The 27734-nt window shown below is 34.3% G+C and overlaps 1 protein-coding gene across 1 annotated transcript; it reads right to left on the reverse strand.

The window, feature by feature from the left end:
* On the reverse strand, positions 1 to 24475 carry LOC145676859 (uncharacterized). Its single transcript, XM_081747647.1, has 2 exons — positions 23173 to 24475; positions 1 to 129 (listed from the first exon to the last, which is right to left on the reverse strand). The coding sequence occupies exons 1-2, from the start codon at positions 23839 to 23841 to the stop codon at positions 31 to 33; spliced, it is 768 nt and encodes a 255-aa protein (XP_081603773.1). The 5' UTR covers positions 23842 to 24475; the 3' UTR covers positions 1 to 30.
* Between the last annotated feature and the right edge of the window lie 3259 nt (positions 24476 to 27734).

The raw sequence follows: 27734 nt of genomic DNA on the forward strand, positions 1-27734 counted from the left end.
CAAAGTGAACTAAAATGAACTAATAATTTTTCAGTTTTTCCTTTTTTCTTCTTCTTCTTCTTCTTTCTTTCGACCACTCAAAGTACTGGCCTTTTGTAGTATGAGTTTCAACACTTCCGACACAACCTTCTGTAATATTATAAACAAGGGTTGCCATTAAAATGAATAATAATAAAAATTAAATAATTATCGACATTAAAATAAATAATGATTAACATTAAACAATGCTTGCTATTAAAACTAGGGATACACACAAGACAACACGAGAGGAGATGGCCCATGAAATATTTTGTCTTGAATATGTAAAAGGAAAAAACTTACAAGGTTAGTTTAATTTTTAAAGTTATTTCCAAAGAATATTCACTTAGAAAGATACCAGCAATTATTATGTACTTTAAAAGGGTACACAATGACTAAACTTCATAATTAACTCTTCAAAATTAAGCTATATTAACTACTAGCTGAAATACCCATTCTTCGCATGAGTAAGATAAAATATCTAGGTAGACAAACTGAACAACGGAAGGAAAAGAATATCGGTCATATTCTACTACAGGCTGTCTACTAAAATTCCAAAATGAAATTTCTTGACTTTTTCGTGACCTTTTCTTTAGCAAACCAGAAAACTGCGTTGCACTCTCAAGAGCAAATTTGGATGCAAATTACGCCGAATTTTTATGCATGCGATAGAAGCGTGCTTTGCTTGCGATTTGGTAGCGTCTAAAGCCGATCATAGATATTTTCGGTGATGAATTTTGACGTTTTATAGAACAAAATTTTCCAGTTTGTACTTATATTTGTACAGATAAAAAAAAATCGTGACCCAAAAGCTAAATTTCTTGACTTTTTCTTGACTTTCATGACAGTTTTCTGATTTCGTGACTTTTTCGTGACATTCGTGACTTTCGTGACCGATAGACACCCTGTACTACTTTTACATATCTCGGTAAACGCCCCCTGATACCCTTTGGTTCGAATTTTGAAAAAAATAGACGCCTCTGACCCCCAATCGATAGGGGCTGTATTTGGAAGTCAATGCTTCTGGAAGCATCACCATTCATCTCAGCGACTGCAAAAACTATGGATTTGACACTAATATCTGTCATTTTGGATTATTTTTACATGTCTCAGTATTCCCCCCGATGACCCCCGGCCCGCATCCGAATAGGGTGAATTTGGAAGTTAATGCGATTGAGTTTCACCATTGATCTCAGCGACCGCGAGATCTATGAATTCGATACTAATATCGGTCATTTTCTATTATTTTTACATGTCCCAGTAAACGACTCCCTGGTTCAAATTAAAAAAAAAAAACGCTTCGTCTTGGTCTGGAGCCTGGACCAAGGTACCCGTGACCAAAATTTCGTAACTCTCGGTCCACTCGTCTGATCCCCAGGCCACACACAGGCACACAAACTCTATTTTATTTATATTAGATTATGTAAAAATAGTGAGTGCGGATATATTAGATAATACAATATAGCATATATATATATAATTCCACACTCATTCACTTCTATTAACCATCCGTTTCTTTTAGCCTAAAGGCATAACTATGGGACGTATTATATAGAATACTGTGGATATGGACTTGGTATGAATCTTATACCATCTTCATGAAATTCGACGTACGCCACTGGCATACAGGATAATATGTATATAGGCTTGAAGTTTGTTCTACAGGAGATATTCAACTATCGAGATCGGTTAGTTGGTTGTTTTGCAGTCTAACGTTCCTCTCAGCAGTGATGCTAGCGCTATTAATTTTCTTAAATATTTGGAGAGAAATTTTAGATCGTATAACATGGATCTTTAATCGCATAGCATAAGGGATAAAAGAATGAAATCGTAGTAAGAATTGTGTTGAAAGATAAAATGCAATTAGGCCTATGCCAATTTATGAAGCTATCGTGTAATTACTGATGTTATGTGTTCGTTTGTTTGGAACTTGATTTTTTAGCAGCGAGACTATATGAGACTTTTCTCATCTCTAAAGCGAGAACATTTACCACTTATTAACATACAGAATTAAAAATAGACGTATCTGGCAACCCTTAGCTGATACGTGAGGTATGTGTCAATCTTCACGATAATGAGATCTGATAAATCCACAATGAAAATATCATGTGAAACAACCAAGGACGCCGATTTCTCTGTAAATTTGAGGGGAGGGGCATTGAGATGCAGAGGATATATATATATGACGATTTTTAGACAAATTGCATTCAAATTATGCCAAATATTGTATAATTCATAAATACAATAGGGGTGCACATGAGCTTTGGGGGGCCCGAGCCCCCAGGATCGGCGCACTTGAAACCAACACCAAAATCAAATTATGTCGAACAATACCTTTGCCAACTACACGCCAGTTTCTGACCATCATATAGCAAATCTCACAAGATATGACGGAAGCAACTGACAATCGAACAAGACAACAAAAATGATCAGACAATTAACGAGGCAGCAATATTTTTTTCTGCCTTTTGGGCTGCCCGACTTTGAGGCCAAAAATATTTTTAAGCCTATGAAATTTAGTTGTTGGCTGCTCATCAGTCGCGCCCCCACTTTTCCACATTTTACAAACTATTGAGAAAATGAAAAAAATCCTAAAATTTCTCTACGTAAGTTTCTAGTAGAGGAAAAGTATCAAAACGGAGAAACGATTTTATGTTTGACACGGGAATTGGAACTAAAGGTCCAGAATGAAATTTTATTTGAATTTTTACAAACCAGGGCCTTTATTCTACAAAACATATGATAATTTATAAAATATAGTGCGTATTGATATGTAGAGTTAGGGATGCGCATGAGACAAGATTTGTGGCTGTCTCGTCTCGAAAATGTGCTGTAAAAGTGATGTCTCGACTCGAAAAATGTATATTTCTCTATTGGAAGAGCCGTGTCTCGACTCGAATTTTGTCAGGAAAATCCTGTTTCGACTCGTCTCGTGCGCATCCCTAGTAGAGATCATCTTTTTATTTCTTTATTTAGATATGTTATTAGAAGAAGAATTACATATTTAGAATGTTGTTAGAAGAAGAATTACATATTTAGAATGTAGCCTCTAAAAATGACATACCTAAAATACATAGTAGATATTTTGACAAAAGTAAAGCCCTGACAATAAATCCCTCGAAATATTTTATTACGTATCCTGTAATTTTATCTTTAATCTTACATGTTCTTGTGAATAGTTTGCGTAATACTTGTAGGATGGAAATTATAAGCAATACTAATCTCTGTAGTTAATTTGAAAACAACAAATAAGTGCTAATTAGAAAATAATATCATGGAATAAGTTAAGTAAGATGTACAACTTGATTATGATGCCTACCGTCTATCGGCAATAATCACAGACATAAAAGTCTTGATCCTCACCGATGCAGTCGGTGTGTACCCATGCTACAAAAGGTATGCACTGAACTGTTCTCTTCGACGACCCGCTCGGGAGAAACTCTCGGAAGTAACTCCCGGAAGTAACTTTTCCGCTCGCTACCCTAGTCAGCTCTTTTAAGTTGGTCACAAAATTTATATCATGGGGGTCAAGGTGAAACAAAACGAACCCTGCGGGGCTTCTAACCGGTCCCTACTCCTACTTCTTCTTCTACTACTACTACTAGTACTACTACTACTTACCTGCACAAAAGTAAGTAAATCACGTTTTTGAGTATTACTTTCATCCTATTTTAGTGAAAAGTGTTATGAAAATTTTAAAAAGAAATTGAAAATGTCCTTGGGCCGGGTTTCAACCCACATCGAAAGCGATCTTCGTCACTAGCCCGTAGCGCTAGAACGCTCGGCCATGAGGGCCGACAGCAACCAGCGTTTGATTTCTGATTTCTGCTATATGTATGCTTCATGGCAAGACACGGATAACGCCAATCAATCAGAACAGTGTACTTAGTTCCTACTTCCGGGTGTATTACTCTCCCGAGCTGGTTCTTTCTCTTCGCTGCTGTCTTGTGAATAGGGCCTTTCATAAAATATACATTCCGCATTACCACTATCTGTTGCAATGCATTTAAATCTTTTTTTTTTTTTCGTATACGATAAGGCATTGTCTGCTGTTTTAGATGGGTTTCTTCTCTGGTATTGACGTAATTTTACGTGATGGTCAATTTTTGTTGCCAGAAAAAGAAAAATCACACAAGATTCTCCTAGCTTTCTACAATTGCATATATCATAGCGATATTTACGTATGTTGGTTTATAGACCAATGAAAATAGAAATGTGAATTTACAGGATGGATTTCTATTAACCTTATATTCCACACGTTTACCCACTAAATAATCATAATTAGCCAAAACAGCTGAAATCGGAATTAGTTGAAAGCAAATAGCTAAACTGATTTTAGCTCATCAAATGTTAAGTTATACAACAGCAAAACCAATAACTTACCATGCATTAGTTACACTACTGTTCTCATAACGATACAAAAAACTTAACCACAAAGCAGAAACACGCAGCACTTCTCACAAAACTATAACCAATACTGACTATGGTTTTAAAAATATCAGTTTTACATATTGCACACCATAGAAGATGTACATAATGTCTCCGACATGGTTCAGCACCTAACAGTAGAAAGAAGGATGTGTCCGTTTACCTTACCAATCTCAGTTTTTGTAATTTTCCTCTACTTAGAAAATATAACGAAATTGAACAGTTTCTATTGTCGATATGTTCTCCATTATCAAAGCAAAACCAATTATGATTTTATTGGCTTATGTGACGAATTAAGCAAGGTAAGACCATCTAAAAATATTCATTAACTTATTAAGTAGTGTTTTGCGTTCTGTAGATAATTACAAAAAGGAATGATAAGATTTATTCTTTAATCCGGAACGGGTTTGGAGAAATGAAACTGATAAGCACTTACGGCTCGAATACACAAATCATAAGTTGCCACAAAGACGCTTTCGCAAGTAGGTGTCGCGCTACTGTATATAACCAATCTCCAGATGCGGCTCGTGAGGGAAGTCACGTGGATAAAAATTTAAATTTTATCGTTTCAAGCTAAAGGGTTTTTATATACGACAATTGGAGTATTAATTAAATTTCCTTTCGTTAATTTGATGCGATAAAACATTTCGTTTCACAGATGTGACTTCCCTCACAAGCTGCCTCTGGCATACACTTGATCAATTGGTATATATACACCCGATGTCGACACAGAGCTGTCTGGTGGTTAAATGGTGATATACGTCTCGAGTTCGATTCCAGGTGTTAGCTCCTGTGGCTTGGGTTGGATTCCACGTTAAACTGTAGGGCCACGTTTTATATAGCGTCAGTGCTGAGAAGGATGTTAAACTCGAAAATAAATAACTAACCGATCTCGATACATGTGTATCCCGTGTAAACCGAACTTCAAGCCTATGTTTATACGCCAGTGGCGTGCATATGTATGCCAGTGGCGTGCATCTAATTTAATGAAGAGAGTATATACTTCATACCCACTACATATTGATAATATTCTAATAATAATGGTGTAATATGACAGAAATCAATTACTAAAAGGTAGGGATAGCCAAAATTTTCCAGGATCCGGATTCCGGAAAATTTAATTTTCCAGAATCTGAAATTTCACTTTACGGATTTCGGAATTATTGTGAAATTAATTCTTGTGCTCTCTTATCGGGAATTGAATCCGGGATCATGTGCCCCAAAGGCGCACGCGCTAACTACTAGACCAACGGGAAAAACACCTAAACGTATATTATTATATACATATATATTGTCTATAACATATCCGCACGTCACTATTTTTACATCATACCATATCATACCTTGATTTCAAAGGGTTAATTATTAAGTATAGACATTCTCTGCCCTTTTAAAGTACATCACAATTGCTGGTGTTGTTCCAAGACAAATAGCTCTTTCTGAGTGAATATTTCTTTCGAAACAATTTTAAAAATTAAACAAAGGTTTTTCGATATATTCAAGACTAGGCATTTCATCAACCATCTCATTTCTTGTCGCGTCTCTTCTTGTTTGCATCGCTACTTTTAGTATCAATCATTGTTTAATAATAACCATTATTTATTTTAATGTCGATATTGTTTAATATTAATTATTATTTAACAACAATTCTTGTTTATAACATTAACCATTGTTTATGTTAATATCAAACAAGGTTTCTTTTAACACACGTCTTTGTTTAATATGAATTAATGTTAATTTTAACAGCAATTCTTCTTTATAACATTAATCATTGTTTATGTTAATTTCAAACAAGGTTTGTTTGAAACACATATTTGTTTAATATGAATTATTGTTTATATTTTAACATCAATTCTTCTTGATAATATTAATCATTGTTTATGTTAATTTCAAACAAGATTTGTTTTAACACACATCTTTGTTTAATATGAATTATTGTTTATTTTAACAGCAATTCTTCTTTATAACATTAACCATTGTTTATGTTAATATCAAACAAGGTTTCTTTTAACACACGTCTTTGTTTAATATGAATTAATGTTAATTTTAACAGCAATTCTTCTTTATAACATTAATCATTGTTTATGTTAATTTCAAACAAGGTTTGTTTTAACACACATCTTTGTTTAATATGAATTATTGTTTATTTTAACAACAATTCTTCTTTATAACATTAATCATTGCTTATGTTAATTTCAAACAAGGTTTGTTTTAACACACATCTTTGTTTAATATGAATTATTGTTTATTTTAACAGCAATTCTTGTTTATAACATTAACCATTGTTTATGTTAATATCAAGGAAGGTTTGTTTGAACACATATCTTTGTTTAATATGAATGATTGTTTGTTTTAACAACAATTCTTGTTTATAACATTAACCATTGTTTGTTAATATCAAACAAGGTTTGCTTTAGTACATATAATTTTTAATATCAATTATTGTTTATTTTGATATCATTGGATATTTTAATAACATTTTTATTATTAATTGTTGTTTAATAGTAACTTGTCCATTTCAATACCAATCATTGTTCTTGTTTAATAGGAATTATTGTTTAACATTAACTGATTCTTCGTTCAGCAATATTCTAATTCCAACCATTATTCATTTCAATATCAAACCAATGTTTATTTTAATGTCAATAGACCATTTTAACAAAGCATTGTTTATATTAATGTCAAAAATTGGTTATTTTAATATTAATTGTTGTTTGATATAAATTTTCTTCATTTTTATGTCTTTGCTAGCTTAACCTGCGCTCTGTACATAACGCATCATTCACACATATTAGCACGAATCTCCTTGTCATTCCTCACTATATCTGTACATGTTCCTTTACAGACACAAGTGAAGGACGTCTTGATAAAAATCGGCAAGGGATATCATAAACGGGAAAAATTTTCTATTATTTTTTCCAATATCTCGCACCGTTTGCAAGAGTTGAGCCTACTTTCGGTTGGAGTTTCTAATTCATGTATGCTCAGTGTTTTCTTTCTTCTTGCATGCAGTATGTAATAAGCAAATACATTACACCCACAATTATAATATCAGTGATATATGGTGTTCATTGGGCACAACACTCCAGACAATCAAGATTCATCTTCGACTGGAGAAATGGTTATCCTTCATTTTCATTATAATTTGGCCATGAAACAAACGCCTGAAAGACATACAACCCATGTATACAAATACGTTGTGTTGGAATGTAAAACTCGTAGGGTTAGATGCTTTTTAAAAAAAAAATTCAACACTTCCAGTGTACCCCTAAAAATGTAATAAAGAAATAACGGTCATGCTTTTTTTTTTTAATATTCAGTTAGAACTGGATAGTTACACAAAATTTACAATGGACCAGCGAAAACGGCACGTTTCTAGCACTTGTGCTTTTCGAGATCTCATTGCCGAAAGGATTGGAGACGAACATATAAAATTTTCTTTGGAGACAAACATATAAACCTAGCATTATTTTAAAACTATTGTTTATTTTACTATGAAACATTTATTTTGTTTAATACAGTATAATTCATTGTTTATTTTAATATTGGCTATTGTTCGCATTAATATCAATCATTTTTCGTCTTCATGTCAATTGTACTCTTTACATTATGCTTCACTATAAATTAACATGTTTAATTTCACGGCAGCATATTTGTTAGTGGTTTGTTGACACTTTACTGAAAACAATTACAATTGACTCGTTTTTGCATGAATTAAACCAGTGGCGTAACTAAAGATTTGGGGGCCTCCCCGCAGACAGCGTGGAGTGGGGCCCCTTCTAAACGTCCAACTTCACGATTTGGGGGCCTCTGATGGCTTGAGCTTCCCCTCCCACAATACGGGGTCTGCGGGGCCCTTATTTACGCCCTTGAATTAAACTTTATTCCACGTCCACATATTATGTAATTACTAAATTTTATCTTCTACTTAAGTGCATTCTGTAAGTGTGGACAGGTGGACAACATCGTGTCCGTGGGTATCTCGGGGTATTCCCGTTTCCTCCCACTTCCTCATCCCACCAATTATTCCATCATCCGTCTTCCTTAGCTTAACAGGCGAGACGTTAAATTCAAAGATTCCATTTCAGTTTTGCTGAAGTGCATTCGTTTTAAAAAATCATACAAGTAGGGTCATTTAGGGAGATCTCGACACTTTAAAGGTCTGGCAAAGCTAGTGATCATACATGCACGCGAGAAGAAACATTCAGTACGTCGGTGACAAGTTGCATATGCAGAGAAGTTAATTTTGCCTGTTACAAAGGAAGCAGAACCCTCTAAAAATAGATATATACATAAAGCTTTACTTAAGAAAAAATGTCCATGTTATAAGTTTCAATAAGTCAAAAATAAGGTATAGCGGTAATATATATTGATAAAAGGAGGAAAAGGATTGGTATTATGATAGAGTATACCCTCTCTATGCATGTGTGTCACGCTGATATATGTTGCTTCTTACATGTTACAGTGACAACTCGTGCCAGCTTTTGTTAATCAATGCATTTAGAGGATAAATCGACAGTGATTATAGGTATTTCGACATGTAGTTCCTTTTGTTATAAAGAAAGTCATCAGACAAAAGGACTACTGTCTGGTTCATCTTAGTGTATACATCATAGGTTTAGGTTACATAACAAACACGATTTCTCAGCTTCTGGGTCTTTTAGTCCGGTATAAGCCTAATGGTAAAGTACACTCATGTCCAAAATTATTGTCGTATGTCTATAAATATGTTGGAGGAATATAATTTGATAACAAATTCGTACAGTGTTTCTTATAATGTTAGTTTATGTATAATCGGCAAAGACATGTATGTGGCAAATTTAATGTCAAAATAGCAGTAAATAAGAACAATAAAACGAAAATAAAATTTTCTTGCTCATTTAGCAACATTTTGGTTTACTCATTCTAATTTTCGTATTTATAATTATTTTCCTATGAAATTTACCACAAATATACATTTTCCGATTACACACATAGTATCAGTATTTAAAGTACCCTGCAAAATCATTATCAAATTATATTCTTACAAGAAGACAGTTACAGATATGCGACAATCATTTTGGACATGAGTGTACCTTTGGTTTTAGATTAGCAGAGTACATGTGTCAGAGATCCTGATATGTTAAAGAAAGCCTCTAATGCTCCCACTACACAGTACTCAGAATTGTCAATCTTTAATGTATCTTTCTTCCGCAGTTTAGTTGTAGTGAATTGCAGCAAAGTTTGCAAATAAGTCATATGTAGATAGTAGAAACCTTACATCTAGTATTGCATTGCGTTTTATGTTTGTTGTAAAGGACACTGTTTTCAAAGATGTGAAGGATTTCATTGTTTATATAGTGTCGACATCTCCCATATTAAGTGTCGAGTTCTCCCGCAAGATTTCCAAAATCTACTGATCCGCACCATTCCGTTTACATGTTCTTGCATTTGCAAGTACTGCATTCATGCAGAAGATTTTGTGTTTTATAGCTAGGGTAAGAAATATTGTCAAATATTATCGCTTTTGCAGAATAAAATTATCGTAACTTTCAGAAGTGTCGAGTTGTTTCTTAAGGTTAGTGTAAAGGGACAAATTTTGCCGATAGATGTCACTGCAGTTTTCGTATATCTCCCATGTATTTTTTACCCTTCACGAAAATGTACAATTTCTTTTATAAATTTCAACCTAGAAATTTCAATTTTTTAGAGAAGGAGCTTCATAACCTATTAAAGGGAACAATCCGTGCCGATTTTTTATTTAGAATTTTCTTCATTGTTGAAACAGTTCCATTGTCAAAGGCTTGAATATCCATTTCAATAATCAAGCCATTTCAACAATGAAGAAAATTCTAAATAAAATATCGGCACGGATTATTGCCTTCGATAGATTATGAAGTTCCTTTTCTAAAAATTTGAAGTCTGTAGGTTGAAATTTGTAAGAGGAATCGTGAATTTTCGTGAAAGATACAAAATACATGGGAGAGATACGAAGACTGTAGTGACATCTATCGGCAGTAGGCCTAATAACAACAATGATGAATAATTTGAATATCTTAAAAATCTTTTCTTATTGGCTACTAGTTATTCTCTCCAATCTTTTAAATAGTGATTTCTTTCTTAATAACGTGATGTTAAGGACCAATATGATAATTTTGGAAAGTATTTATTTTAATATAGTAAAATATGTGAATAATATTCACCTATGAATCATTAGTATTGCGCACACCTCTGGTTTGAAGGATCCCTCTTTTGATTCCCGGCCACGCGAGTTTGTGGTGGCCAACATCTTGTCTGTGATTTTTCCGGGATTTTCCTCTTTCCTCTCATATTCTCATTCCACCAAATTCTTTTAATTATCATTCTCCTTCACTAAATCATCCGTCCCTTTTAGCCTCAAAGGGGCAAAAATCGTCGGACGGAAAGTTAGAAATTTCATTTTCATTTTGATACAAAATGTGTATCCTAAAGGGGAAGGAAAAAGGGGGGGGCTCAAAAATGTGCCAAACGCAGAGAATACTCAGGAATAAGGATGACCTTTTTCGAAAAATATGTTCTCTGATTTTCGGAAAATTCGTTTTTTTTTCGAAAAAAATATCGTTTTCGGAAAATTTTTTCGTTTTCCGAAAAACTTTTCAGTTTTAGTTTTCGAAAAATTCCTTTTTCAATATAATATTTTTCGAAAAAAAAAAGTGTTCGACTCTACTCAGAAGCCCTTTAAGTTAAGCAGAGGAAACTCGGTAACCCTATATAAACATAAATACCTAATTAGAAATAACTCTTAACGTTTTCTAGCACTCCGTTTCTAAATAGAATAAGGGGCCAATTTCTGTAATATTTTAATTTTAACCAACTTAAAAAAAGATGATTTTCAATTCGATTTGTTTATGTATATGTTGTGATATATTGACTCAGAACTTCGGCATGGGTATACCGATTTTCCTTATTCTTTTTTGGTATGAAATAGTGGTGGGCACAAAAACAGGTTTTTCGGTTTTCGGTTTTTAGGAAAACTGAAAGCGGTTTTTGAAAATTTTTATGGGTTTTCAATAAGTTTTCACGGAAACCAGTTTCGGTGAAAACGAGCCGGTTTTGAAGAAAATCGAAAACCGTTTTGGAGAAAACCGAAATGTCGGTTTTTCGAATTTTGGTTTTCTGGAAACCGGTTTCCGGTTTTTACATAAAACAGTTTTGCCCATCCCTAGTATGAAGAAGTATACCTTCCTGGTGATCCCACATACATTTTATCAGGATGTTGTTATAATCTTCGGAGATAGAGATGAAACACGTTACCTGGTGCAGTAAAGTCTGTTATTTTATTTTTTTTAAAAAAAGTTCTTATATAATTATCCATTTTGTATTCATAGAATGTCAAAAGTGAGAAAAAATGTGCTGTTTGAAATGAATTTTTGATCATAGGAGCTGGGTTGATCTGTTTTTTTTATTATTACACTCTGAATCATCGTATGGGGAAGAAAGGGGTTACCTTCAAAATATTTTGCAATCATAAAAAATAAAGTAATTATGTTTGTATTATACACGTATACAAAATTATCTATTTTGTTTTTTCTGGTCAAATGGTTATGCAGCCCGTAAATTCTTACGAATACTGTGAATTATTCGTATCTACCTGTATTTTTAATTAAAAATTTCAATATTTACGAATTATGATAAGTCGACAATTTCGTCTCCAATCTGTCAAATCCGGGACTTGTGGGATCCGTGAAAATTAGACAGTCATACCCTTGAGAATTTGTGGTTGTTGTTGGAGGCAGTGGCGGATCCAGGGGGGGATCGGGGCGATCCCCCCAGAAGAGGAAACTTTCTTATTTTTATATATAAATAAAACAGAGTTTCGAGCTCTTAAAAGTAGCTCTAAGTAGCAGTATTACAACTCACCGCCCCCCAGAAGTCCGTCCTCAATCCGCCCCTGGTTGGAGGCAGGGAAAGAAACTATTACTACTTAATTAAAAGAATCCAGAATGAATTACGGAACGTTTTTATAACCCAACTTGAACTAGATTTTTGTCATGTTACTTTCTTTCGAGGGCTAATCCTAAGGAAATACGAGAGTGGATCAATATTTAAGCCAAAATAGAGTAACTGATGAGCCATTCAACTTGAGGATGAAGCTCCGTAGGTAAAATTTATCATTAAAAATAATCCAAAATTTCGGTTTTAGTAGAAAAGGAGGTAATTTCTATGATTGTACTCTTCACATTGTATTCGACTTTGTTATTTGTGATTGCACCACGGGAAAACGACTGACCAGTTTAAAATGTATTTTGAAACATAGTTACTACCTACCTAAAATAGGACTCTTATCATGTGACTTTGTTGTAAGGGCGTATTCTAACTAGGGTAGGGGTTCAAAAATTTATGCCAAAAATAAAATATGTTACGGATTTTATTCATTAAAATGTGTGTTCCAGGGGGGAGATGTTTAAATAGTTTCCAGAAACGTATTCTCTCCGTGAGTAAAACGAGCATTTCAGCTAGTTTTTTTTTTTTTTTTTTTTTTTTTAATGTCATTGAATGTATTAGCGATATAGACTCTACTTCGTTTTTAGTAAACAAAAAGGTACAACGTATTTTGAACGTTATTATTTTTTAAAAAAATGTTATGAACTAATTTGTATAAAAGGGAAAGAAACGAAATAAATTGAAGGCCAAGCTTGCACTATATAGATCCCAGAATGAATGAAGGATACTTATCATAGAGTATAAGCCACGGGTTATCCTGTGGAAATCTATACGTGACCGCTTTTATGTTCAGGAAGCGGGACTTCTTGCGCGGTTCCAGTAAGAGCATTCCTGCTCCCTTTATTCCGGGATATTCACAAGACATTTGAACTTCCAAATAGTTGTCCTGCGTGAGAGACACATTCATTCGATTGAAAACCAAGTTTTTTTTTCCTTTTGGATGAGAAGGTCTAATATATTTGAATGAAAAAGTTTCTTGTAGGTCTTATATCTGGAGAACTACATATAGTGTAGCCAAACCCAAACTATCACTTAACTCAGTATGATGTGCTTATTTGCTCTTATTTCACTATTTACTATACATCATCAAGTATCAACAATTAGAAATTATTAATTGGTAAATAAGCCACCCAAAAATTGACCCAACAAATTTCCTATTGAAATTGTGACATGAGCATAAGTCACAGATCGTTTCCTGGAAGCGGTGGTTAGAGGTCGTGTAAAACTAATTATTGGTCAAGATTGCAATCTTTCGATTCATTCTTTTGATTTATTTTCATCATTCCTAAAATTGTCTTTTGTACAAATCATTTCATAAGATACTTAAAAATAGATAAATAAATAAATAAATAAATAAACATAGAAAAATGTTATAACATTTTGTTTACTAAAAACAAACTATACCACTAATGCTACATGCATGGGCGGCGATTGGGGGGGGGCAAGAGGGGGCAGTTGCCCCCCCCCACTTTTTTGAAGTGACCACTTAACTCTTTTAAATTATATCATTTATTTTTCGGTGATAGGCTAGAATCTTCATTATTCGATTTTAAAAACATACCAAGAAAGCTTTTTACTTCTTTTTTTCTTAAGTCTGGAGACATTGTAGAACACGTTACATATGCTTTCACGCCTTTCTGCGTCTAGACGTAGAGTGTGATGATGTCATAACTAAAAAAATATTTTTTGTTATGACTTTTAAATTACTTTTTGCAGGGCTTACTTTTGTACCTAGAAGATTGAAATTTTGCACACACATTCAGTGCACCCCTTAATATTTTCCAGATTATTTTCAGATTTCTGCGATAAAACAGGGGGGTCCAGAGGAGCAAAAAGATTAAAAAAAAAAATATCTTTTTAACTAAGATCCCTTTTTTCGCGATTTTCCCTCCTCAGATACATGATGGAGACATGTGAGTGGTACCGTTTGAAAAGCTGTTCTGTTCTAAAAAGAATGATGTACGAACCGTGATTTTAGTATAAATAGGGATGTCTCAGGGAATTTTTACCTGAGATCCTTTTTTATACGGGAATCTGGAGTATTGTAGAGATATTATGTTTGGCGGGCTTACTTTTGCACCTAGAATTTTGAAATTTTGCACACACATTTAGTGCACCCCTTAATATTCTTCAGATTTGTTTCAGATCTCTGCGTTAAAACAGGGGGTACAGAGGGGCAAAAAGGTACAAAGAAGGAATATTTTTTAAACAAATAATCCATTTTTTTTTCATGATTTTCCCACCTCAGGTATACGATGGAGACATGTGAATGGTACCGTTTGAAAGTATTTTCTATTCTAAAGGGAATGATGTACGAACAATGATCATAGGATAAATAGGGATGTTTCAGAAAAATTTTATATTACATCCGGGTCATCTGGGGCATTATGGGAATGTTCTTAGTTCATTGGTAAACATTTTCCCGCACTTAGTTTTCAAGATAGAAGCTTGAAATTTTTTATACACATTTAGTACACCCCTTCAAGGGCGCCCATGGGGGGGCAAGGCGGGGCGCTCGCCCCCACTTAGAGGAAATTGTACTTCAGAATATCGAAAATCCAATAGAATTTTTACACTAGTTACAGCAAAATTTGGAACTATTTTTGAAACGTCGCTTATACTTGCCCACCTTGGAAACCCCAACATGGGCGCCCGTGCACCCCTTCGTATTTTTCAGTTGATTTTGAGATCTGTGGGTTAACAACGGGGGTCCAGAGGGGATCAAAGTGTGAAAAAAAATCCAAATTTCCCTCAAAATTTCCCCTTCTTAGGGACACGATAGGAAAACGTAAATGGAACCGTTTGAAAGTTATTCTATTCTGAAGAAAATGAGGAACTAACCTTGATCCTAGGATAAATAGGGATGATGCTGTAGCTGATTGACTGAAATTCAATAATTTACCTTTAAAAAGCCATAATTTAAAAGGTTAATGTATATAGTTTCATTTGGAAATGTAAAGTTTTTACATATATTACTGGTTCATAGAAAAAAAAAATGGTACCATATAATATTTGTCGTTGCGTAAGTGTGTATTGGTTATTTGTCTTCCCGTGGAGTTAAGACAGCTACAGGAATTGCGTTTTAATTGCAATTCAGAGGAATTAATATTACAATTGCGTCGTAGCATATGCTTGTAGTATTTACTGTCTTTCATTTTCTAAGAGTAATAACATACATTTAATGGCAAGTGTGAAATTAAAAATGCAAGTTGTTCATTAATCCTCAGTTTCAATATAACTTCTACAATACAAGTCTGATTATTCATTAGTAAGATTAATAATATCCTTTTTATTTATTTGTTTTACAAATATGTTATTAAATAATTTGATCACACAATTTTCTGACAGAATTTTAAGATGCTCATGAGCAAGGAATCAAGGGTTAGTACCTATGTGCGTTGCTCTTGTCAATTTACCTAATTAAATATGAAACACGATATACAGTATTTTAACTGAAAAAGATAGTATCCTATTAGTTATACAACCGTTCGTCAAACAAAGTGTTAGAAACAACCAGAAACAGTTACATTGATATACACATATTCAGATCATATCTTGCACCCCCACTTTTAACGTCCAAACGCCGCCACTGGCTACATGGCCAAAAAAATCTAATTAGGCTAAACATTTAATTTTTGTTTGACTAAAATATTGTCCAAAGATAAGACATATCGAGCTGAACAAAATTACATCCTTCAAGGAAAATTCTTATGCGTCGTTTTCGAAAAAAATAATTATAGAACTATATGAAGCTAAAAGGTATGTCGTTTGTTGCCAGCAATAATAAACTACATAGCTTTTCTTCTGCTGGGAGAATTTATTCATTTATTTATTTATTTATTTATTTATTTACAGTATATTGTTACGTAGCAAATTATACTGATTGTTGCTTGTCTCGTTTAGTGATTACAATAACAAAATACTTCTATAAGAGTACTTCTAAATAAAACAGAAAACAAGTATTTTAGAAATGATCCAAAAAATGGATCAAAATATTGCGATCTTGGTTAATCATTACTTTTTGGATCACAGGCCACAAAATTGTTGAACGACCCCTAAATCGAGTTTTCGTATTTTCTACGGAATAAGCACATCATACTGAGTTAAGTGATAGTTTGGATTTGGCTACACTGTATGTAGTTCTCCAGATAAAAGACCTACAAGAAACCTTTTTGGCTGAAATGTATTGGATCTTTTGATCCAACAAAGAAATGGATACAAAAATCAATCAGAACTACGAGATGTTAGATACCCGAAACTGTTACGTATTATAATTTAAAATACAGTGGGTTTTAAGCTTTGGTCAGTGTTTCTTTTGTTAAGAGAAAAGCTTATCGAAAAATACAAAAGTTTACTCAGAGAGTATGAAAACAAATTTCAAACAAAGAGAAAGACAACTTTACACTACACAGGAGAACGGAGTTTTGTAAGAAACAAAAAATAAATAAATAAATAAAACAAATTACAATAGAAACGCAAGGTTGTAGTGCCATTAAACAGAAGAGACGGTTTAAATCTCTCCCATTCACATTCAACAATCCAAATAAAATCAAGCAACAAAAAATGAAAATTATATTGTATGAGATCAAGTCACTGGGGAAAAATTAACCGTTTAAAATGAAATTTTGAATATTATCATATATATAATGGATATTATAAGGGAGATCAAAATTTATGGGCGTAAAAGGAAAAAAAGGAATATATCACAATCTCATAAAATATCCTGTATGTTATACTGTACATGCTATCTACAGAACATTTTGGTTGCATAACAGCATAGGATATATAGTTACCAAGAAAATAATTTTAAAAATACATAAAATTATCAATGCAATACTGCATTATCACCCAACTGCTTTACAAAATTTCATCTTTGTGGATGTAGCAAAATGAGTTAAATTAAGGTTGCATGATTTGAAGACGCAGTTCAACCATTGTAAATGAAAGAAAAAGCATGTAATAAAAGGACAATATGCCTGATCGTTTTTGAAAATTACTGTTTCAAAAAGGGGAAGACTGGCATTTTCTATAATGTTTTCGGCGCACTGAAAGTGGCGTTGTCCATTGTTTGTTGCATCCCGGGAAACGGCTGACGCGTTTGAAATATATTTCGGAACATCGTTAATATCTACATAGATTTAGAAGTAAATGCAGATAAAACTAAATATCTGGAAGTTCGTCGGGATAGTACCGTAATACAGCAAATTATGGATGCGTTAAAATTCCAAATAATACTTTCGAAAATTCGATACTTTCAAATATTTTAGGATCAATGTTAACAGACGAAAAGCATATTTATGAATAAATTAGATGTCGACTAAAAGCAGAGAATTCGTGTTATTATTCAGTTCAAAATCTTTTGTCGTGAATTCTGTCGAGGAATTTGAAGCTTAAAATATATAAAACGATAATCATGCCTGTTGTTCCATATATTCTTGCGAAACATGGTCGCTTACTCTCAGGGAAGAACGTAGACTGAAAGTATTTGAGAATAAAATCCTAAGACGAATATTCGGACCCAAGAGGAACAGGAATGGGGAATGGCGTAAAGTTCATAACAAGGAACTACATAATTTATACGGTTTACTAAACATTGTTAGGGTAATCAAATCGAGGAGGCTTAGGTGGGCAGAATGGAAGAAAACAGAAACGCTTTCAAAGTTTTAACTGAAAGTCCAGGCGGGAAACGACCATTAGGAAGTCCTAGACGCAGATAGGAGGACAATATTAAGATGGATCTCGCAGAAATAGGAATACAGACTAGAAACTGGATCCAGTTGGCTAAGGATAGAAATCAATAGAGAGCTTTTGTGAACACGACATTAAACCTCCGGGTTTCATAGGCCGTAGAGTTATAGTTAGTTAGTTAGCATCTACATCAAGGTAGTTTTTTTATCGTTTCAAATTTATGCCAGAAATAGAGTATCTTATGGGTTTCTATAACCGGAATTTCAATATATCTATCCTAAAGGGTAAGGGAGAAGGGTTCATTTTTTTAAACTTATTCTCCCCGTGCGAAGAACGTGCATTTCAGCTAGTATCACTACTACCAATCCAACAGTATATTTTACGATTTAGTATATTATCAATTAGAAAATTAGATGATTAATTTTATTATCAATTAAAATTAGCAAATAATAATATACCATATTGTTTCATAAATCTATTTTAACACGAACAGATAGAGCCTAGACCTACTTGTGTCTTGTCATTTTCTTGCTCTTAGAAATTTAGTAATTGGGTCTTGAAATTTAGACAACGATGTAGTTCAGACTTACCTAATTTCGCAACATTTAATTTTTGTTACTGATTTTGCGATACATAAGCCTATGTTATGTTTTATATATCTAATATAATTAATAATTAATTTATTACATGGAATAGGGTTCATAGATGTCCTGATATAACCAGGACAGTCCCGAATTGATATCTTCTCCCAATCTCCCAAAATTATTCAAAACTGCAAATGTCTCGATTATTCAATAACATCTAATTTAATTTAATTCATGCAATATTTAAAAGCTACTGCTTTTCATTAGACAGTAATATTCAATTAATAGGAATAATCTTCTTTGCCTTACCTCACTTTTGGTGAGTGTTTATCTATTCTGATAGTTCAGGTGAGAAATGAACAAATTATTTGACATAAGTCTCTATCTTTCCCACAATCTTTCTATTACCTTCGCCTCACAGAATTCTGAAATGTCATAGTTATAACTGTAAAGAGATTATGTGCAAGATTTATACTATAAATTGAAGAATTGTTTGCAAATTGTCAACGTGAGAAGTCAATGATCACCAAGTGGCTTCTCCAGACCACATCCCCTCCTTGACGTAGCAAATATCATATAATTAGTGAATTATCAAGCGATAAGTGTATAAAGTTTTTTTTATTATTAACCCCTTTCTGCATGATTTTTTTCTTTTAACGAAAAAAATAATCAGTATTGGAAATCCTCATATGGGAACTTGAAAAATGAATTAAAACTTGAATTTTAGATTTTTCACTTAATTCCGACGAGAAATAAGTAAGTGCCATATATGACACTTACAACTCACAAAGAACATGCCATCCCAGATGACACCAATATCTCTTATTCATACGCATTAATATCTCACACAGCAGACAAAACAGTCATTTGATACCTTTGATAAATCACAAAAAAAAAAAAAAAATGCTAAAGTGAAAAAAAGGGTATGTGCCATATATGGCACGGCATGCGGTAAGGGGTTAACATGAAATAATGGACAGCTGAAATACACGCATATAATAATATTCGTAATGCGAATATTTTACGTGCAAAAAGGAGATTGGAAATGGTGAACACTTTTAATATTAACAAAAAGGCGTCTGTGAATAATCAAACCAGCTTAAAGTGACTAAAAACAGTGAATATCTCAGCAATCAAAACAGACAAATATTTTTTTCGTCATGTTAACTTGGTAGTAAACATCTTGTTATCAATTTAGTTGTAAAAACACTGATTTTCGTCATCAGCATAAGAATATTTATTAGGAAATATTATTTGGACTTTCTACACTCAAAAATACAGTGTCAAAAACTTCCCGAAAGACAGAAATAGTTGGAAAAATAAGGACAATCACGAGTATATAGACAGACTTTTAATCAAACGATCATTCGTTCATTCCAATTCGGTCTACATCATTCACTTCGAATAATTAAACAGAATAAATCTCTGAGTAACAGTCACCAAGACATTAATCACATTAAAAAAAAAAAAATCACTAAATATCAGAACACTGTACGGTAGACATATGAGAACTCATTGGCATTTACATATTTTTTTGTAGTAAGCCTATATGTATGTTTCTTCCTTTTAGTATTTTGATTTTATGTTACTGACTTTAATCGAAATTAGAAATTATAAATTTAATTTTGGAAATTAATGTCCTCTAATTTAAAAAAAAAACAAAAACAAAAAAGAAACATATCACAGAAAACTATAAAATGACCTAATAATGTTTAAATGTTTAAATGCGTTTATAGAGTTCATATTTGTACACACATATACAAAGTATATGCTACGTTACTTGCGGATGAGCTTTTTATCACCAAAACCCTTTGCCTGTTTTTATTTATTTATTTATTTATTATTTAAAATGGCGGAGTTAAGGCATAACCTTTTCTTCCACTCAACCATTTACATTTTTTTCTTTTACAATCGAATCTCAAATAGAGCTTTTGTTAATTTTTTTGGAGTAGTGTATGTTTAGTGCAAGGGGTCCAGAAGCACGTAAAAACACAAAATTTACAGGAGAAATGAATGATGCAAGTGCTTAGACGTAACATAACGTAACCAAATCTAACATAAACTAACCTGAACTAACCTAAACTAACCTAATATTAGACTAGTAGAAATGAGCGAAATTCTATCATTTTTTGGAAAATTATGCGGGACCCCTACACTAATATAATGCAAACTAAACTAAACTAACCTAACCTACCCTAAACTAACCGAATGTTAACAGAAATTACCAAAATTGTAACATTTTTTTTTTAAAGAAAAGAGCTGGACCCCTTCTGTTAAACATAGGCCATTTTTTTTAACTACTACCGGGATTTTTATAAAGAATGAATAGAAATAAAATTAAGGCTATAACGGACTTTCAAACACGGCTAAGGAACTCTTGAGTATATCATTATAACCTTAGTCTTTTCACCTCTACATGTATCTATATGTATACGAATGATATAATGCTCTAAAATCTATGTTACATATATCTGGTGAAATAGGGAGCTGCATTTCAGGTTAATAACACGTCAGAAAAACCACGCCGTATATTTCATCAAAGTCAGTTTCTTAGAATTATTCCAGATGACGAAGAAGGAAAATATTCCTCCATATAATGAAATATATATTTTCAATTATCAGTGATGACAACTTCTTTGCAACCTTTCACAAGTTTATAATATTTAGTTTTATGAGGAACTGTGAAATTGGGGATATTGCGAAATTAAACATGCTTGCAACATCATAATATAATAAAATTTATCTAGTTTCTTTATGTTTAAGATGTTATGTAACCCGAAATGAAATTATGAATAACGGGTTGCATAAAGTCTCAGCGTTATACCCAATTGCCCGCATTCATCTTTGTGCTAATTATAAAAGGTGGGTTAGGGTATTCTGGAATATTATACAACTTTCAGTAAGAGATTTGTAATGCTGGTTGTAGAAAGAGCAGGGGCACAATGAGAATTCCTTATAATAAACGGCAGATGTCTCAATGCCTCATGCTATCCTGGAATGTTATACAACCCTACTTAAGAGATTTGTAATCTTGGTTATAGAAAGACAAAGGGTAGAATGAGAATTCTTTATAATAAACGACAAAACACTCAATGCGTGGCGCTATCTGGAATGCTATACAAAATTTGCTTAAAAGATCTGTAATGTTTGTTGCAGAAAGACAAGGGACACAGTGAGAATTCCTTATAATAAACGACAAACGTGTCAATGCGTCACGCTATCCTGAAGTGCTATACAATCTTGCTTACGAGATTTGTAATGTTGGTTGCAGAAAGCAAGGAGCGCAATGAGAATTTCTTATAATAAATTACAAGTATCTCAGTGTATCAATCTAATCGTTAATAGTAAAGAGTCACGCTAACAGATGTCACTACGTGATCTATCATTTGCTTATCTGACCCTAATAGATCTCGCTACCTGCGGGATTGTTGTGTATGGCGAAGTCTTGAATAACTGCCTGAAATATACATGTATGGAGTTTAGCAAACTAATAAGAAATAATAAAAGTTAAATGTGAACAATCGGAGTTTTTAACTGTAATGCTTGGACCGAGTGGTGGGAACAATTGGGAGTTTTTAACTGGCTGGAACGCTTAGATCGAGTGGTACGAACAATTGGAGTATTAACTGGAACGCTTTAACCGAATGATACACTGTTAACAATACTTTCTTAAATCTAAGAAATCGTTTCTTATCTGTGCACCGAGAATATCTTTTCTTAGAAACAAGAGTTTGAAACTTTAATTAATGAGAAATGAGGAAAAATAGATGACGTTGTATAAAGCTGAACGAGAAAATATATTGTTACTTTCCTCATGAATGAGAATTGCCAAATCTCATTTCTAAGAAAATATTGTCTCGGTGCACAGATAAGAAACGGATTCTTAAATTTAAGAAATTGTTTTTAACAGTGTATGATCAATTGGGGTTTTTAACTGGAACGCTTGGACCAAGTAGTGTGAACAATCAAGGGTTTTTAACTGGAACGCTTGAACCGAGTGGTGTGAACAATCAAGGGTTTTTAACTGGAACGCTTGAACCAAGTGGCGTGAACAATCAAGGGTTTTTAACTGGAACGCATGCACCGAGTGGTGTAAACAATCGGAGTTTTTAACTCGAACGCTTGGACCGAGTGGTGTAACTTCCCATGAGATAACTTTGAACTTCAACATACCATGTAAATCACATGAATTGAATCGAGTAAAAATTAGAGGTGGAATATAAGGAAAAAATGTAACAATCTATCAGGGAGGTAGAATTTTTTAATCTCCGTGATGGTTTGATTACTTCGTATACTTGGGCCACCCAATGGATTCATGACAACGTGAACCGGAAACCAGTGGGATTGTACGTTTCAAATTTTTAATTAATGAGGAGAATTAAAAGTAATTATTAATAAATTTTAAAATGTTCTGTTGTCAAAATAAAGAAATAAGGAAATTCTTTAAATTATAAGAACTAGATTTTTTTAGAAAATAGTTTTATTCACTTACCAGTTCATTTCGCCGCCGATCGTCTGTCTTGTCGCTTTTCTTTGTAAGTTCCGCCTTAAAGCCTCCTTCGGTAATCGAACTAGGATCCTCACTAGATAAAATGTCCATAAGATACGCAATATACGAGGTGGCCAATCGCAATGTCTTTATTTTCGACAGCTTCGTATCGGAAGGAACATTCGGAATACACTCTCGCAGTTCGGCAAAAGCGTTGTTAATACTCTGCGTTCGCCGTCGTTCTTTCTTGTTCGCCGTGTTTCGTTTCCGGACAACACGTCCAAAAGGTGGCCGGACACTGAACTCGGGACTGTCCGATAAAGCATGTCCATATTCTGCAGCTGACGGAGATGATGACGGAATTGGATATCCACCACTACCCGGATATTCGGATACTGGAGACATATCCGGGATTAACGATGAACCTATGCTGCTAGCAGCCGGTGACGTAGGGGTTGGTGGGCCTGTATTGTTGTATGATGCCCACGCCGTGTAATATGCACCAGAGTTTGTTCCCGTGGTAGTATCGGCTACCGATACAGTTTGGTGATGGTGGTGTAATTGATGGAGATGATGATGAGGATGATGTCCAGTGTAATAGGCTTGGTACAGCGGATCATTGCTTTGAGGTCCTGCAAGACTATGTTGGGAATAACTTCCAACCAGACTCATAGTTTGCAGAAATCACCAACACACACACACACACACAAAGCACTTTTCACAGAAACCAGGTCTCTCTGCTGAGTCTGGTCCACTCAACCCCTTTGGAGATCTGTTCCGTTTGATGAGATGCAGAAACTCTTCTGGGCCAAACTATGGCTCGTGTAGGCGGGGCGGGGCAGGTGAGTTTTTTTCTCTCCCTCTTTTGTGGAATCCCCTGAAGTCCAATGCGGAAAAGAGTCCAGTTGATACACACACTTGTTTAACTCCAGGACATGTTCACTTTTACACAGCAGTCATATGTGTAGATACGTGCAATAGACGCGTGCGCATCAACATATGTATATATATATTACATACAAACACACGCGCACAAGAGCTGGGGAATTTGAACAACAAACACTTCACTTGCATCCAGATACTCTTTGGTGTTTTTACCGGAGACACATCGTTCAGCAGAACTACCAAACAGTTCTGATAGCACTCGTCAAGTGTCAAACTGTCTGCAAGGACTTTTTGACGAAACTCAAACCAAACAAACTTGTGCAGGGGAGGGAACTAGCGAGTCACGCAAAAAAGAAAAAAAAAAAAGAAAAACGAAGAGCCTTTGGATACTCGAAAAAGTATACATAACGTTCATATGTGTATTTGGGGAACAACCACGCGGGATTTGACGTCGACGGCAAAACAGTTGCCTGGATGTTCGATCACCACGCCCGCTACAAGGCTCTACGCATGCTCCGTAACGACCCCGTCATTATCACCACATTTGTTCTCAATAATGGGCGGAGTTTGGTACGCCCCCCTCTCTCTCTCTGGCTGTGGTCCAGCTGGAACTACCTTACCTTTCCTCTTCCCTCCCCATTTACTAAATTCAACCTAGTTGCACCTGCGGAATTTCATTGCTTGAAATGTTGCCCTCGCTTGCTGACGTAAGCGAAATAAATAACCAATTCCACAGCAGTATCTAATGGGTGGATAACGAAATAAGGCCTATAATGTAATTTGTTCTTTATTAAATTTTATTTTATTTTATAACAGGGAAGAATAGTAAAGGGTATTAAAGAATGTGCATTTTTAAGATTAAAAATACTGCAAAAAATGAAAGAAACTCTAGAAATATATTTTTCTTAGTTACAAAATATAATAAAATCCACAACCAAGAAAGTGGGTTCTTTTTCTTTCTTTCTTTCTTTCTTTCTTTCTTTCTTTGATCTTAGTGTTGAGTTTTCTCAAGTCAAAGTTCTACACAAATAACACCCGAGCGGTACAAAAACTCCAGAAGGAAATTCAACGAGTTATCAGTGAAATTATCCAACAGATGTGCAAAAACTGTAACCAATTTATTTCATCGACAGAGTGAAAACTTGTAGACCTACAGTAAGATGCCTGATTGTCATATTTCGCCCTTAAATCGGGGGTTCTTGTACTTGCAATTATGTTTTAACATTTGTAAATTTCCTAAATCACAATGGCTATTCTGCAGGAATATTAAATGTGTGTTTTATCCAGTCCCCTCGTTTTTTTTTGGGGGGGGAGGGTACCTGAAGTTCTAGGGAATTTTAGTAAGTCGAAATGACAAGAGAATTGGGAAATATAAAAATTGTACCATGAAAAAAAAAAAAGAGACTTTTATGGAATATGAAAAAGAACATCGACCATAGACGAGAAGCACATGAATTGAAAAAACATAAACTGAACGTTAAATTTGAAACCAGCAATATCTCTCTCTCTCTCTCTCTCTCTCTCTCTCTCTATATATATATATATATATATATATATATATATATATATATATATATATATATATATATATATATATATATATATACAGTGGCGGATCCAGGATATGATCGAGGGAGGGGCTGAACCATAGTTTGCCGTTTTATCCAGTGTAAAGCAGGATTGAAGCCCATTTTATCCAGTGTATATCTGAGCGTCAAAGGGGGGCTATAGCCCCTATAGTCCTCCTTGGATCCGCTCTTATAGGCCTCTCTCTCTCTCTCTCTCTCTCTCTCTCTTTCTCTCTCTCTCGAGGAAAATCATATTCACGGAGAAATTAAAAGTCGACCAAAAGCAGGGAATTCGTGTTACTATTCGGTTCAAACTCTCTTGTCGTCGCGAATTCTGTCGAGGAATTTGAAGCTTAAAATATGTAAAACGATAATCATTCCTGTTGTTCCGTATGGCTGCGAAACATGGTCACTTACTCTGAGGGAAGAACATAGACTGAAAGTATTTGGGAACAAGATCCTGAGACGAATATTCGGACCCAAGAGGAACGGGAATGGGGAATGGCGGAAACTTCATAACGAGGAACTACATAATTTATATGGTTTACCCAACATTGTTAGGGTCGTCAAGTCTAGGAGGCTTAGGTGGACGGGTCATGTTTCATGTAGCTAGAATGGAAGAAAGTAGAAACGCTTTCAAAGTCTTGACTGGAAGACCAAGCGGAAAACGACCATTAGAAAGACCTAGGCGCAGATGGGAGGACAATATTAAGATGGATCTCGCAGAGATTGGAATACAAAGTAGAAACTGGATGCAGTTAGCTAAGGATAGAAGTCAGTAGAGAGCTTTTGTGAACGCGGTATTGAACCTCCGGGTTCCATAGGCTATAGAGTTATATATATATGACTTTACCTATATCTTCAAAAAAATTTGAGGGGAAGAATTTTCCCCTTCTATGGTGCCTGGATAAAACGCTGACTAAATACTTGCTCGTGTCGGGACAACAATTACCTAAATAATTAACATTATTTTCGCACACCCGGTGGAGGACTCTTACAAGTCAAAAATACACATTTGTGGGAACATGATTTTTAAAGTTTGTTATTTATCAAAATCGCTTCCTGGAATACTGGTATTTCTGCCATCTAGGGAGTTAATTTGTTTAGTTTCTGCGATAATACCACCAGGTAGAGTTTGTTTTCCTCTCTCTCTATTCTCTTTTGAGCGATGATAACTCAAAATTTCCATTTTTTGAGTTATAACACTCTTCCAGCGGGTGTGCGATTGCTGTTACGTTGAATAATAAGAAGGAATTTTACAAGCAATGTTCCTGTCACTATTAGGATTATGTGTAAATATTAGAAGTATTGTCTCAATGTTAGGAGTACATTTGTCACTGTTTAGGAGTATGGTCTCATTATTAAGAGTTTGCATCACTGTTAGGACTATACAGGGTGTTTCAAAACAACACCGACAACATTTGGGAGGTGATACCTAACACCAAGATAAGACGAAAATTATAGACCAAGCTGGGTGCACAAATGCTTCCTTTCGGAGTTATAGGCTGCCGAAAATATGAAAAAAAAAAGAACTATAAAGGTAATGAACCATAGCTGCAATACTATGGGATCTGTCGTAGTCGGGTCAAGACTTTATTTTGGAACTAGTATGTGCCCTATGCAAATATCCATGTTTCAAAATCCTGCTTTACTTTCGCAACATTTTTTTATAAAGGTAGTTGGTGAGTACTTTAAATTATATGCCCGTAGCCAAACTACCTCTATAAAAATTTATGCGTGAGTACCTTAGGATTCTGCACAATGAATATTTGGATAAAACACATACTAGTTTTTAAGTGAAGTCTTGACCCGACTAAGTTTGGTCCTATAGTTTTGGAACTATAGAACTTTAAAATTCATCCTTTTTCATATTTTCGACAGCCTATAACTCCGAAAGGAAGCATTTTTGTACCCAGGTTGGTCTATAGTTTTTGTCTTACCTTGGTGTCAGGATCAGGAATCACCTCCCAAACGTTGTAGGTGTTGTTTTGAAACACCCTGTATACGTGTCACTATTGGAAGTTTCTGTGTCACTGTTAAGTGTTTGTGTGTCACTGTAAGGAGTTTGTGTGTCCTTTTTCTGTGCAACGCTAAGAATATTGTACATTTAGC

Source organism: Thermobia domestica, unplaced genomic scaffold (assembly GCF_964235325.1).
Source record: "Thermobia domestica unplaced genomic scaffold, izTheDome1.hap1.1 HAP1_SCAFFOLD_433, whole genome shotgun sequence".
Lineage (NCBI taxonomy): Eukaryota > Metazoa > Arthropoda > Insecta > Zygentoma > Lepismatidae > Thermobia > Thermobia domestica.

Coding starts and splice junctions, on each gene's coding strand:
- LOC145676859 (XM_081747647.1), bottom strand. CDS start 23,841: ATGAGTCTGGTTGGAAGTTATTCCCAACATAGTCTTGCAGGACCTCAA. Junction 130..23,172: donor ATCGGCGGCGAAATGAACTG/GTAAGTGAATAA, acceptor ATAATATTACAG/AAGGTTGTGTCGGAAGTGTT.